The sequence below is a fragment of the Schistocerca serialis genome, chromosome 10 (assembly GCF_023864345.2).
Source record: "Schistocerca serialis cubense isolate TAMUIC-IGC-003099 chromosome 10, iqSchSeri2.2, whole genome shotgun sequence".
In the NCBI taxonomy this organism is placed as follows: domain Eukaryota; kingdom Metazoa; phylum Arthropoda; class Insecta; order Orthoptera; family Acrididae; genus Schistocerca; species Schistocerca serialis.
In genome coordinates this window covers 192,382,889-192,397,977 of record NC_064647.1, presented here as the reverse complement: position 1 = coordinate 192,397,977, position 15,089 = coordinate 192,382,889, and the positions used below count along the sequence as shown (strand labels likewise).

At 42.7% G+C, this 15,089-nt stretch overlaps 1 protein-coding gene across 1 annotated transcript in view; it reads left to right on the top strand.

Moving 5' to 3' along the window:
* The window catches only part of LOC126424670 (trichohyalin-like), a 187,267-nt gene that overhangs the window by 159,667 nt on the left and 12,511 nt on the right, over positions 1-15,089 (top strand). The window contains exons 15-16 of the mRNA XM_050087400.1: positions 2,402-2,744; positions 5,688-6,011. Coding sequence (XP_049943357.1) covers positions 2,402-2,744; positions 5,688-6,011 — 667 coding nt within the window. The remainder of the gene's footprint in view (positions 1-2,401; positions 2,745-5,687; positions 6,012-15,089) is intronic.

The window sequence follows — 15,089 nt, the reverse complement described above, 5'->3', positions numbered from 1 at the left end:
CCGAAGGATTTAACGTCCCATCGGCTTCGAGGTCATTGAAGATGGAGTACAAGGTCAGATGGGGTCAAGAATGGGGGAGGAAATCGGCTGTGCCCTTTCAAAGGAAACATCCCAGTATTTGCCTGGAGTGATTCAGGGAAATCATGGAAAACCTAAATCAGGATGACCAGACAAGCTTTGAACTGTCGTCCTCCCGAATGCGAGTTCAGTGTGGACGGAAACCGTTTCATGGAAATCAGTGCTCTGAACATAGCGGAAATCACTGTGCATGTCTTGCAAACTATTAGGATACACTAAGGCTACTTCAAAAAAAGGTTTCAGAATCTGCTGCAAGAGATGAGTAGTTGCCAAATCCAACGATTTCTTCCTCTACAGCCAAGGAAACCCACCAGTAGACAGAGATTGTTTCATGGTACGACTGCGTAAGTTGTTTACATCTAAATACATAATGTAACTTAAATCGCCGAATGCACAGAACAGTTCATGCATAAATGGTTTATTTCCCATGGTGTACCTATGAAAACCCTGGAATAGCCCCCCCCCCTGCCCCACTGATCCCACACACATAAACACCTGCATGGCATCATTGATTAAAAAGTTCATGTTGACATGTGTAATTGTCTACAAGTAGGCGTGCATCTGTGTCATATGAAGACTTGCATACTCCCCTAAATTAGAAGTGTTAAACTCCAGCAAAAAATTTAACATGTTCCTATACTCTGCGTCTGTTATTGCAGTGCCTGTGAGTTTATTGGTGGATGTGGTTATGTCAGGTGATATGGTTTTGTTGAGTTTCTCCATCATATCCAGGTATTTTTATGGGAAGACTAAATTCTGTTATAATCAGCAAGGATGTGCTACTCGAGTGAGAGTAATATGTTCCTGATGCATGGTTTCAGCAAGTTTTTGAAGCGTTACCTGTCTTGACTCCTAGTGAGTCCAGGAAATGCAGCGCACTGTCTTTGGTGATTATCTTTAAAAATGGAATATATTTCTCTGTGCTGTCAGGCATGAAACTAACCTGATGATTGCACATACCGATCGCACCCAAGTGCTCAACAGGGAGGAGAGTATCATACCTGCTTAAATTGTGAAAGAATGCAGATATGTGGATTGGTAGTTTATGATTCAGGTTGCACGAATTGTGTGCAGCGCGCAGAATTTGTCTGGTAGAAGGCACTAATCTCTATGTGATGTTTCAGCTTTTTAACTAATGGCTGCCCACATATACAGCAGGCAACTTCCATTGTCATAGAGTGACTGATTTTCTTGTGTGTTATTCATAGAAACATACATGTGATAATTGACACTAAATTTCTTTGCGAGTCCATCAAGCTCAGAGAGCAACCATCTCACAGGATCTTCTCTGATGTTTGATTCAAAATAGTTTTGACTTGAGTTGTATGCATGTACAATCTAATACTCTGATATAAATGGTATGGGGCATTCTGTGAGGCTAGTATGTGAGGCAATGGTGTTGCTCCGACAGTGTTCCACTTGAGTGAGAAGGTGTTAGAACTTGAAGTATACCTAAAAGGCTACATGCCTCTTGTGGAGAACACTCTTAAACTTTAAAACTTACTCGCCCCAGTAGGCATCTCAGCACATATCAGATCATATATAGAGTAACCCACCAGATGCTCTACTAATCGCTCATTCATAAGAAATGGGTTCAGGCACCTAGGAAAAATATGTCATCCACCATATTTTGAAACAATTTCAACGAAATTGGGTGGGACATGTTTTTCATCCAGCAGTAGTGGTGGTCACCACTCTCATAGATTAACAACAACTCTTCATGTTTCTACCAGTGAATGACGATAAGTGAAGGAGTCCAACAAATTTATGCTTAATGTTATTCTCCCCATCATGCCCGTCTGACTTGGAGTCATCTATGTTGTAAATATAGATATATGGCGATTCTACCCCTCAAAATCAGCAACATTGAAGATTCTCATGGGGAATTCAATTCCATCATGTTTTTAACACCTTCAAATATTATCAATGTGTTATTTGCTTGTATCATAATTTCTCTCTCTCAACCCAAATGTGAACATGCATAACAATTGTCGTTATTTTGGACATTATTGACGCCCTTTATTCCAATTATATTGCGGTATACCACGCCATTATCACTCCACTGGGTACAACTGAGCTTTTGGAGATGCCTTCAATGAGACAGCAAACTCGCTGCATAGCACAGCACAAGCCTTACTGGCGGGATACTATGGATCATTTATGGTCTTGGGTAGTTCCCTATCCAAAACAGATGGGCACACATTTAGAAAAAGTATCAGATCACGATGCCGGACAGTGTTATTAATGTGGTCAAACGATATCCTGCCCCAAAGTGCACCTCGAATTAGCATGCCACCTATCTGACCCTCATCATCACTAACAGATGGCCAGAGAGGCTGCTGCTGGCCTACAGAAGGCCCTTGCAGATGTCGATGGCCCAGATACTGATGATGCTGATGGTTGTCTGTGTGCGGGCGATGGTGACGCAGACACTGATGGCGCAGGTGGCGATGCTGCCGCAAGAGAGAGTGCGGAGCCAATCTCTGGCAATGCAGTCAGTGCGGGCGCCAGCGGTCGTGAAGACCCGGGCGCGGACTGTTTCGCAGCCACTGGCGCAGATGCAGGTGAAGCCGGCAGTGCGAAAGCCACCAGTGCGGGCGGCGAAGTCAGCACTGCCAATCGCCAAGGCCCGGCTGTGTGTGCAGACGATGCCATCCAAGGGGATGGTAGGTCCAAACCAGTCAACATTTGTGAAAAAAACAGCGTTAGTCTACGAGTATCGAAAGTTTACACTCACATACACACACACACATGTGTGTGTGTGTGTGTGTGAGTGTGTGTGTGTGTGTGTGTGTGTGTATGTGTGTGTGTGTGTGTATAAGAGTCTACAAGTATCGAAAATTTACACACACACACACACACACACACATGTAGTGAGAGCAACACACCCACACAAACATATCTGTATAGTGAGAGCGTGAGAGAGAGAGAGAGAGAGAGAGAGAGACATATGCAAAACATAAAAGCTCAGCCTTTACTGAATGCCTCTTGGGTGTGTATCCCCTCTCGAGCTTCTCTTCTAGCAATCTCTGATTCAGTTCACAATCTAACATAGAACTCTGCGAATGTGTAAGCTGACTAACCATGAATGCAGTGGCCCATAATGTATTGCACTGTCTGCCCTACGTTGAGCGCACTCAGTTTACTAGAAGAAAACAATGGTACTTGTTACACATACATGGATATACACATATAAATAGGTATGTTACTTACCATCATCACCATCAGGGTCCTGAGATGATGTGACCAACATGTTAATTCATATGAAGGGACTATCTCTCTAATGCTAGCAAAGCCAAGAACTGCCTTGGTATACTGTCATCACCATTCAACAATCTTAAAAACAGCACTCATTAAATTGAAAGTGAAAATGCGCACCCACCCACACATACACATATTTAAATTAAAAAAAGTAACCCGTAAGTCTTCCTCTGAAGTGCGTTACATTAAAGGAGCCAGCGCATCATCGTCATGGCATAGTATCATCCTCCTCTTCGAGATGCTAACATTTGTTGCCATTGCCACTGCTACTGCAACTGCTGGATCACATCATTATGATGAAGATGCTATTAATGCTGACAACACAAATGTTACAAACGGAATGAAGTAAAATGGGGGCTGCCAGCCCACTTTATATTGTCTCAGTTGGGGGAGCATTGGGAGGGGGTGAAATCCATGAGTAGAGATGCAGCTTTGATCAGGATTGGAGGTGTGTGATGCTGTGCCTGTGGTTCTGGGGGTGAGTGCTAGGGGGACGCCATGGGTGAAATAAAAGACAAGAGATTGTTCTAAAGTAAGTCACTTATTTTTCACCCAACTTAATGGAGTGTTACATAATCTAATGCATGCGCAAACCAATTCTTCTTCATCTTCACCCTAAGGAGGCATAGTGGAAGACACTCATATATTTCTAGATTTGTAACTGCGGAATTGTGATAAATATCATGTATCCATATCGGTTCAACACTATCTATGCGATTGAGTCAATATGATAAAAAATTTGGAGTGATGGCAGTCTGACTTCGTCCTAGAGCAATTTTGACTTAACCATAACGCATCCTTTATGTCTCATGATATATTTCACATCTCTGAAAGGTATTCTCAAAGTGATAATTGTTGATAAGATCCTTCTAATGTGACTCTCGTTTGGGAAAATGATGAAAGTGACATCCTTAAATACAAACTGGCCATATTCATCAAGAAAGCCTTGTACACCAGTTAGAATGTTCGCGTTTTGAGGTGCCATAGTGGAATGGTTAGGATTTGATATGGCACTTATCAGTTTGTACAAGGCTTTGCAGAATGTCTGTATGTGGACAGTAGTTAATTACGTGATTGTGAAGTATTAATTCGGGTTCTGCTGTGTTTGCTGAGAACTTTTCAGAGGCTTCAAACTGAATAAGGACATCAATCAGTCCAATCTTCACACCTTTATTCTGTTTCGAACAATCTATAACTACAGTTGAATTTAATAAATTCCTTTGGACTGAGCAGACACCATCATTCCCTACACCCACATAGTACGCTGGACAGATCCTTGCATGAATATCAAACAGCATGGTGTAGACATTATTTGGCAAATCCTGTTGCAAATTGCCATAAGGGTAGAGCTCTGAATTAACAAACTTTTTAATCTGTTAAAATGAAGTTATCAAATTCAGTCAAATCATGGTTCAGATTTGTGTTGTTATTGGTTTGAAGTACAAGTGTGGTAACTTGAAGTGTTTCTAATTGAACTGACGTTTTACTACTCCACGTTTGTCAATATGTATTCAGAAGTAGAGTACATTCAAATAGCTCCCATGATCTGAAATTTAGAGGCAATTAAATACCAGCTGTCAATACGCATTCAGAAATAGAGGATATTCAGATAGATCCCATGATCTGAAATTTAGAGACAACTGAATGCCAGTATCAAGTATTTTCAGAAGTTACAAGCATTCCTCATCGATTACAGAGCTATGGGGCATTTTTAAAATTAATTTGTCAAGCAGAATCTTGTTCTCTTCAGGACTGGTATCTCCCTGGATGTATGCATTGCTCACAATTCCACTTGATACTAAAATGAGTCCTTCCTTTAAATTCACTATAATGCATTTCAGATCTTCCAAATAACCCATCTGTATATTGAGAGGAATGCATGCACTAAATGGTTTCTATTTATCTGTTGATGTCAGTTTATCCATAAACCACCCTGAATTTTCTGAACCATTCAATTCCAAATGTTACGCTGAAATACATGTTCAAAATGGCTCTGAGCACTATGGGACTTAACATCTGAGGTCATCAGTCCCCTAGAACTTAGAACTACTTAAACCTAACTAACCTAAAGACATCACACACATCCATGCCCGAGGCAGGATTCGAACCTGCGACCGTAGCAGTCTCGCGGTTCCAAACTGAAGCGCCTAGAACCGCACGGCCACACCGGCCGGCTGAAATACATGTATTTAAGGCTGATGTGATACCTACATCTTCATGCAGTTAAGTACAAGTTACAGCTTCGCCAGTGCACTGCCCTTGTACGTAATACTACCACCCCCTGCATATGAGCATACCGCTATCAAATGACTTCTGTCACCTCAGTGTCAATGTTGTTATCTTTGCAGCCTCCTCCACTTCCGCCGAAGCCGCCTGTGGCCAAAGAAGACAGAGAGAAGGCCAAAGAGGCGGACCAGAAGAAAGAGAAGAAGAAGGAGAGGAAAGAGAAAAAAGACAAGCAGTCGTCGTCGTCCTCGTCCTCGTCGTCGAGCGCCTCGGAGGGCGAGGAGTCTGGGAAGGCCCTGGAGAGGGCGGGCGTGGGCCGCGGCACGTGGCAGCTGGTGGGCGGCGCCGGACACGCCGCCCTCAGCCTGAGGGCCGCCGGGAGGGCCGCACCCGGGGAGCCGGACGCCGGGGAGCCGGCCTCGCCGCCCCCGCCGCTGCCGGCCACGGTGAGTCTACCCTTCTGACCATTGAAACTGCGACACCAGCCAGGGGTGGTGGGACACACGCACCTCCCTGCAATATTTAAACATTTAAATATATTGAGTTTAGATTAACCAATGCAGAGATAGGAAATCACGGGAACAATTGAAATAGCGCAACGCTCCACTGCAATTTTCATTTATTGTAACGCTTGATAACAGGCCAAGAAAATTTCGGGTGCTATACTTGACAGATAATAGCACTAGAACAATAATAAACACCTGATTCAGTTTTCTGCACTTTAGTTAAAGTTTAACAGGGGGACACACTTTAAGTTCTCCCATAAATATAAATATTCACGTAGGCGTGTTGAAGCGTCCCCTTAGAAAAATTATAAATGACTGTGCTTAAACTGACACACAATGTTTTTAGCGCAACGCAATCTGACTTTTAATAATCCCTACAAAGAATGGCCCTGACTAACAATAACTTATACCTTTCATGAATCATTTATCTCACAAAAATCTTCGTTACTCAAACTACTGCAATACAACGAGCGACAATACTGCCAGCTAAATAAAAGATTCTAATTATTGAAGCCACTAACTACTGATAGGCATAGTTAGCAAATGAAAGATTTTGATAAAGAACAAACAATGTATTTACCTTAATAGTGTTCAAAAGTTATAATATATATATCAGTTCATGACATCCAGTCTTACAAATTTACTGTCTCTGATGGACACATGTCCAGATCATCCGCTCTCAAAACTCCGCCATCTCTCTCCCCACATCCACCACTGCTGGCAGCTCACCTCCAACTGCCCAACACTACAATAGCGAGTATTACAACAATGCTAACCAGCCACAAACTGCACAAAGCGCAGTCAGTGATTTTCATACAGAGCGCTATGTGGCGTTACCAATATAAAAACTTAAACAGCCTACTTACAGGGTTAAAGTACTGGTTATGAAACAGTCACTTATCACATCAAGTCAGGCACACTCCATGTAATGAGAAAATAATTAACAAGTTTACACATTGACTAGAGCATTAAAACGAATTACAGGAAAGTGCACCGTCCACAGCACCTTACGGCGACAATTAACCTCCAATAAGTTCCTTTCTTCACAATATGACATTAAGTACAGCTCAATAGTAATAAAAAATTTCGATTCCGCCCGTATACATATATATATATATATATATATATATATATATATATATATTAAATTAAAAATTGCTGAAAAAAATAAATTGGAAGTTGACAAATCTATACTCAAAGGACCCGCACTCCATCCAAACAGACCAAAAATGGCAACTCAATGGCTACCTAGAGTAATAAATTAAGAATAGCATGCTTATAGGTTGACTAAAATAACGGAATAAATAACACATACACGGTTTCTGACGGCCGACAAACTGTGTTGGGCTATTGAGCAGCGATTAATTTAAAATAGCCGCAACATACGCTAACCAGGTTAGCGGGGTATTTAAAGACAAGTGTCGAGCAAGGAACCTGGTCAGAAGGTAATCAAAACTAGCAGGATTCCCTTACACGGCAGACGTGCCAACACATCCGTTCATACCCCAGGGTCAGCTAGCGCAACATAAATCATTGGCACATTTCAGATAATATTTTAAAACAACATACTTAAATACCTTTGTTTACCACAAGCCTTAAGGTGCTCCGGAACGCCCTATAATTGCAATGTTAAAATAACGCTTATAAATTACATCTTTCCTCACAAAGTATTTGAGGTAGGAAGTTGAACTTTTTACAGATTATTTATTGGAATATGGGCTACAACTTAACACAGGGATTTTACAAAATTTTAGTTCAGTTATTAAAGATGATTTTTTTTTCAATTGTAATGAAAATTCACAACATTTTTTGCAATTTTTTATTTATATATTCAAAAATATACAGTTTTTTGGAAAAAGGCTGTGTTAAATTATGCAGAAGGTACTGTGTAACATTTACTGAAAGTTTGAAACAAATATGTTTGGAAGATCCTTAGAAAACATGTAATTAGTATGAGAAAATAAAAGTTTTGGGAATCGAGCGACAAAGATTGGATTAACTTTTTAGTGCATTCCAGGTCCATAGGATGGATTATCTTCATCCTCTGCAAACTTCTCCTCCAGCTTCCTCTTGTTCCTCCTCCTGTTTACTCTTGCTTGTATTTCTAGACTCTTTACAGCCCTGTCTGCAGCCCGAAGGCGTTCCTTGTCTAAAGCAAGCATCGCTCGTTGTTGTGTTCGTAGATTTTGCTACCATTTTCTTCAGTTGCAGTTACTGCAACACTGTTCCAAAAGGTGGTCATGTATGAACACTTATCACATTTCAGTTGTATTTCACTAGCAAGTCCTACGTGCTTTATTATGGAGAGTTCCAGACCAACTTCACTACAATGTATACATCTTACACAGTTTGAAAAAATTCCTTTGAGAACCGACATATCAAATATTTCATTCACATCCGATTCGCCCATAAAACATTCATAGTTTTCATTCATTGAACCAAGCTTCTTCTGTGAAGTATTTTCTTTCCCACTTTGACTGCTATGGGCAGGTGTACTTGAGAGGTTAGGTTCAGTCACTTGGTTATCGTCTTTATTGTTTACAGTAATAACACATACCTTTGGCTTTCCAACATTTCTCCTTTTCTTAAAAGCCTTCAGAGGATTTCTAATAACTTTACTTTTACTCATTATTATACTTCAACAAAACAGAGACTCAAGAAACAGAATTAATTACGAATATTTTCGAGATAACGACAGAGTAAATAAACATGAAACAATCGACAATCACACCAGCGATATATATTGAACCATCACAGGTTAGCCACAACACATACTTTATCTCACATCACTAAAATGTACCTGATGAACACGGACGTTAATAATAATACCATTTGACAGCAATTTAACAGTGGGTCACACCCATGTAGAACACATTTCAAAAAAAATTTAAAAATAGTTGTAGTCTTCGGAATTGAATAAATTATATATCTATTAAAAGGTAATAGTCTGCAGGTTCAGAAAACGCAAAAAAGTAAAAATTGAACTTTTCATGATTTTGAGCCCTTCCGGAGCCCCTTAATTAGTTAACAGGTTAGGCTCTGTTATTGAGACTACGCAAATGAGGGACAAAGTTAAGGTACACAAGTCTATTTTGCCGTTTAACACGCGTCGTGACGAGGAAAAGCAAGAATCCAGCTAAGTAGTTGAAAGTCACTACTTGGATCCAGTAGTTCACGATACGCTCAAAGTCAACAGACAAAAATGAGAATCAAGTTAAATGTCGCAAACAGCACACTTAGAACAGGAGCATAAAGTGAACATTAAATAAATTGATCCTTGTTCATTTACACACCGACGAAACAATTAATCTTCGCCGAATTACTGTAGACGCCGGAATGCCCAGTTGCTTGCAAATAACGCAAATGAATGGTCAAAACGTCTTACTTTAAGTCCGACGACATCCGTAGGACAGGAGTTTCAGTGAACAACCTGGCCTCATCCCCTTTGATCCATCTACGTCCAAGACAGTGACATTGGCTGCTATCACGGCTTCAACGATGCATCACACCTGACGCGAGTCACGCCAAACCATCAACAAAACGGCGTGCGCTGCTGTACGCTCCCAGACGCCCGCAGTCAGAGTCCCTCCTCAAGACTGACCCTCTCCCGCAAACATGGCAGGCAGCCGGCTGCAGCAAAGCCACAGCGCCCTCTGGCTAGGGTAAGGAAACAGCAGAGCGCGAAGCGGGAATTTCAAAAGGAACGCGCTACAGCAGGGCCGGCCAAACGCTGCGCAGTGTGCAGACGTGCGGAAGTGCTGCACATGTGCGCACATGTGCGCACGTGTGCCACAGCGACATCTGTTATTAGACGTGTGTCCTAAATGAACGGCGGCGGTTCCACTTCCCTGTTTATGTGGTACAAGCAAGAGAGCAACATACCCAGACTCGTTTACCCCTGGTAACCGTAACCTTAACAGAGAAGTACTGAGAAATGGCAGGTACTGTGAACAAGCAAAAGACGGGAGATCTATGTTATCAGTTGTTTAAAAATGACTGGGAACTGCAATTCTTTTTTGTAGCCGTTGGTGAAAACTCACAGTGTTTGCTGTACCGCCGAATAATAAGCGGCCAGCGTAAGTTTTCAATTGAAAGACACTACAATACATATCACAAAGACGAGTGTAGTGTACTCAACAGTGAAGAACGGCAAGCAAAATTAAATGTCCTTTAGAAAATGGATGTGACACATCTACTCGATTATCATTTCTAATGACCAGTGATAAAAGTGTTTGGATTTATTCCTTTCACAATTAAAAATTATTGTTTACTAACTGTGCATTATTGCCCCATTCTGCTCCATGTTATATTATTACTAGGAAAGTTGGTCATTAAATAGATTGTTCCAATGTATACTTACATTTAGGGTTTTTCTTAATGTGTGAAGGACTACGCTCAGCTGAAGCCGATAAAACGTAACATTCATCTAATTGTCGCTTATTATGCAGATTTCAGACGAAGCTGATGAAAGATGTAGCAATAATAGTATTGAAATAACAGGTGATCATCGAGAGGTCTGCCGTTACCATTCTGTTCAGAGGTCAGTGAAACAGAAATTATGTGGGTGTAACTGAGGGCACCGAGAATTAGTTATAGGAAACCTTGCATTAGTTTAATGTTATTTGAAATCATGAATAAGGTCCGTTAGAAGTCGCTAAGTGCTCTCTTTCTTAAATACTAGATCAAAAACATTACTCGTATTTGCGTGCCGCCAGTCAAGCTGCCTTAATAAAAACCCACGGTTGTTAACTGTGTTACATGTCTTACTGGGTTAAACTGTTAACATAAAAGTAGATGTCTCATTGGGTAGACTGTGAGAGTATTTTAAATGTTAAATACGCGAAATACCTTCCCACGGTTGGCTTGCAAGCTGTGGAAAGAGCACTAGAATGCGCCGGTACATAATATCTCAGCAAGTGGACAAAGCGACATCTGTGGGTAGAAACATGCACTACGCTGACGGCTGCGGCGTGCACGCTGTGACCCGGAAGTTGCACATGCGCAGGAGCACCGCACGCGTGCAGAATTTCTGGCCGGCCCTGCGCTACAGGCAAGGAGGAAGCGCAGAGAACCAACCGTCAAATTCCGTCACAGTTCAGGTAGTGCGAGGGCTACCCAGAAAGTAACAGACGTTTTGAAAAAAAAAAAAATAACAGTATGGAAAACCAATTTTATTAGACACATTACAAAGGCTTTCTTTTAAGCTGTCTTTCAAGATAATCGCTATTCAAAGTGAGGCGCTTATCATACCGTGGCACAAGTTTTTCAATACTGTCTGCAGAAATCTGCCGTCTGCAATTGCAACCATTGGTTTATACTGGCATGCTTTTCGCCGTCATTGTCAAAGCGTTGTGTAGCGAGCCATGTCTTCATTGCTGCGGAGAGATGGTAGTCGCTCAGCGCCAAACCCGAACTGCTTGGTGGATGATCAGACGCTTCCCATCCAAAACCCTGTAGGAGCTCTCGAGTACAACTTGCCATCTGCGGACGTGGCGTGCTCCTGGAAAAAAAATAATAATGGCCTAAGTTCTCCCCGACGCTTGTTTCGTATCGCCCGCTTTAACTTTGTCAGTGTTTGATAATACCTCTCTGAAACTTTCTGGCAGATTAAAACTGTGTGCTGGACCAAGACTCGAACTCGGGACCTTTGCCTTACGCGGGCAAGTGCTCTACGAACTGAACTACCCAAACACGACTCACGCCCCTTCCTCACAGCTTTACTTCAGCCAGTACCTCGTCTCCTACCTTCCAAACTTTACAGAAGCTCTCCTGCGAATCTTGCAGGACTAGCACTCCTGAAAGAAAGGATATTGTGGAGACATGGCTTAGCCACAGCCTGGAGGATGTTTACAGAATGAGAATTTCACTCTGCAGTGGAGTTTGCGCTGATATGAAACTTTCTGGCAGATTAAAACTGTGTGCCAGACCGAGACTCGAACTCGGGACCTTTGCCTTTCGCGGGCAAGTGCTCGCAGGAGAGCTTCTGTAAAGTTTGGAAGGTAGGAGACGAGGTACTGTCAGAAGTAAAGCTGTGAGGACGGGGCATCAGTCGTGCTTGGGTAGCTCAGTCGGTAGAGCACTTGCCCACGAAAGGCATAGGTCCCGAGTTCGAGTCTCGGTCTGGCACACAGTTTTAATCTGCCACAAAGATTCATATCAGCGCACACTCCGCATCAGAGTGAAAAATCTCATTCTGAATACCTCTCTGAGTTAATTGTTGTGCCTCGTTCAAGGAAATCAGCGAGAATCACTGCCTTAGAATCCCAGAACACATAGCCATGATCTTTCTTGTCGACAGCGATTGCAAACACTTCCTTGGTTTATCGGGAGAATTTCTGTGTCCCCATTCCATCGACTGCCTTTTTGTTTCGTAGTTGACTTGCTTCCGTCAAGTCTCGTCCCCAGTTACGATCTATAACTTTGTTACCATTTTTCTCGTTATCTTCGAAGAAGGTCTGCGCTGCAGCCATTCTCTGTTTTTTGTGTTCTTCCAATAGGATTTTGGGAACCGACCTAGCACAAAATTTCTGGTAACCAAGCTTGTCTGCCAAAATTTCAAGCACCAAACCCTGTGAAATTTGGATAAAATATTGCGAAGTTTCCGTAATCGGAAACGACGATTTTTTCGAATTTTGTCGTTGATTTTCGTCACAGTTCCTAGTCACAAGGCTAGGCCTACCACTGCAGTCCTCATCCTGAAGATCGGGACGGCCACTTTTAAAATCAAAGTCCCACTGTCTCACTTAGCAAATGGTTCAAATGGCTCTAAGCGCTATGGGACTTAAAATCTGAGGTCATCAGTCCCCTACACTTGGAACTATTTAAACCTAACTAACCTAAGGGCATCACACACATCCATGCCCGAGGCAGGAATCGAACTTGCGACCGTAGCAGTACCACGGTTCCGGACTGAAGCGCATAGAACCTCTCGGCCTCTACCTTAACATTCACTAATTATTCCTTTTCTGTACACATCAAAAACGTCGAGATAAATTTCAATTGGTTTGCAGTTTTTTGCCAATGAAAGCCTAATCACAAAACGCCCCTCACAAGGGGCGGGATTTTTTATTGCAGTGCACATTTTAACACGTCACAAAAAGCAAAGTAGCGGAAACATAGTCCACCCGGTACCACCGCTGGCTGCGTACTGACAAGGGGAGGCGACGACGTTTGGAACGCGGATTTACTGCCAACTTCGCACACTCGTACTACTCCACGAGGACAAAGAAATGTGTAAGCAGTAGGCCGTACTTTCTCAAGCGTTATTGACAAAATCGCAAGATAATTTCGGTCGTCAAATATATACCAGTGAGTGGCCATTTTTACCAGGAAGCGGCGGCAGCCGAGTGGTACGCCAGCACGGTAGCTCAGCGTGTTCGGTCAGAGAGCTGGTTGGCCTCTGTAACAAAAAACTGAGTGGAAGGATCAACAAACGAACTTGACCGCATGCCATGTGACGTCCGAAACGACCAAACACAACGATCAACAACGAAGAAGAAAAAAGGGGGAAAAAAGTGGTTAGCGTTCAAGCAGTTATAATCGCTGGGTCGCTGGATGGAGTCCCGCTCGCCAGATTTTTTTTTTTTATTCCTAACACAGTCATTTTCTTTACTATTTATATTACGAGGGCAGTTCAATAAGTAATGCAACACATTTTTTTCTGAAACAGGGGTTGTTTTATTCAGCATTGAAATACACCAGGTTATTCCCCAATCTTTTAGCTACACAACACTATTTTTCAACGTAATCTCCATTCAATGCTACGGCCTTACGCCACCTTGAAATGAGGGCCTGTATGCCTGCACTGTACCATTCCACTGGTCGATGTCGGAGCCAACGTCGTACTGCATCAATAACTTCTTCATCATCCGCGTAGTGCCTCCCACGGATTGCGTCCTTCATTGGGCCAAACACATGGAAATCCGACGGTGCGAGATCGGGGCTGTAGGGTGCATGAGGAAGAACAGTCCACTGAAGTTTTGTGAGCTCCTCTCGGGTGCGAAGACTTGTGTGAGGTCTTGCGTTGTCATGAAGAAGGAGAAGTTCGTTCAGATTTTTGTGCCTACGAACACGCTGAAGTCGTTTCTTCAATTTCTGAAGAGTAGCACAATACACTTCAGAGTTGATCCTTTGACCATGGGGAAGGACATCGAACAGAATAACCCCTTCAGCGTCCCAGAAGACTGTAACCATGACTTTACCGGCTGACGGTATGGCTTTAAACTTTTTCTTGGTAGGGGAGTGGGTGTGGCGCCACTCCATTGATTGCCGTTTTGTTTCAGGTTCGAAGTGATGAACCCATGTTTCATCGCCTGTAACAATCTTTGACAAGAAATTGTCACCCTCAGCCACATGACGAGCAAGCAATTCCGCACAGATGGTTCTCCTTTGCTCTTTATGGTGTTCGGTTAGACAACGAGGGACCCAGCGGGAACAAACCTTTGAATATCCCAACTGGTGAACAATTGTGACAGCACTACCAACAGAGATGTCAAGTTTAGCACTGAGTTGTTTGATGGTGATCCGTCGATCATCTCGAACGAGTGTGTTCGCACGCTCCACCATTGCAGGAGTCACAGCTGTGCACGGCCGGCCCGCACGCGGGAGATCAGACAGTCTTGCTTGACCTTGCGGCGATGATGACACACGCTTTGCCCAACGACTCACCGTGCTTTTGTCCACTGCCAAATCACCGTAGACATTCTGCAAGCGCCTATGAACATCTGAGATGCCCTGGTTTTCCGCCAAAAGAAACTCGATCACTGCCCGTTGTTTGCAACGCACATCCGTTACAGACGCCATTTTAACAGCTCCGTACAGCGCTGCCACCTGTCAGAAGTCAATGAAACTATACGAGACGAAGCGGGAATGTTTGAAAATATTCCACAAGAAATTTCCGGTTTTTTCAACCAAAATTGGCCGAGAAAAAAAATGTGTTGCATTACTTATTGAACTGCCCTCGTACAATTGATGCATGGGAAAAATACGTGTCATCGGATGAACTTTTATTAAATTTAC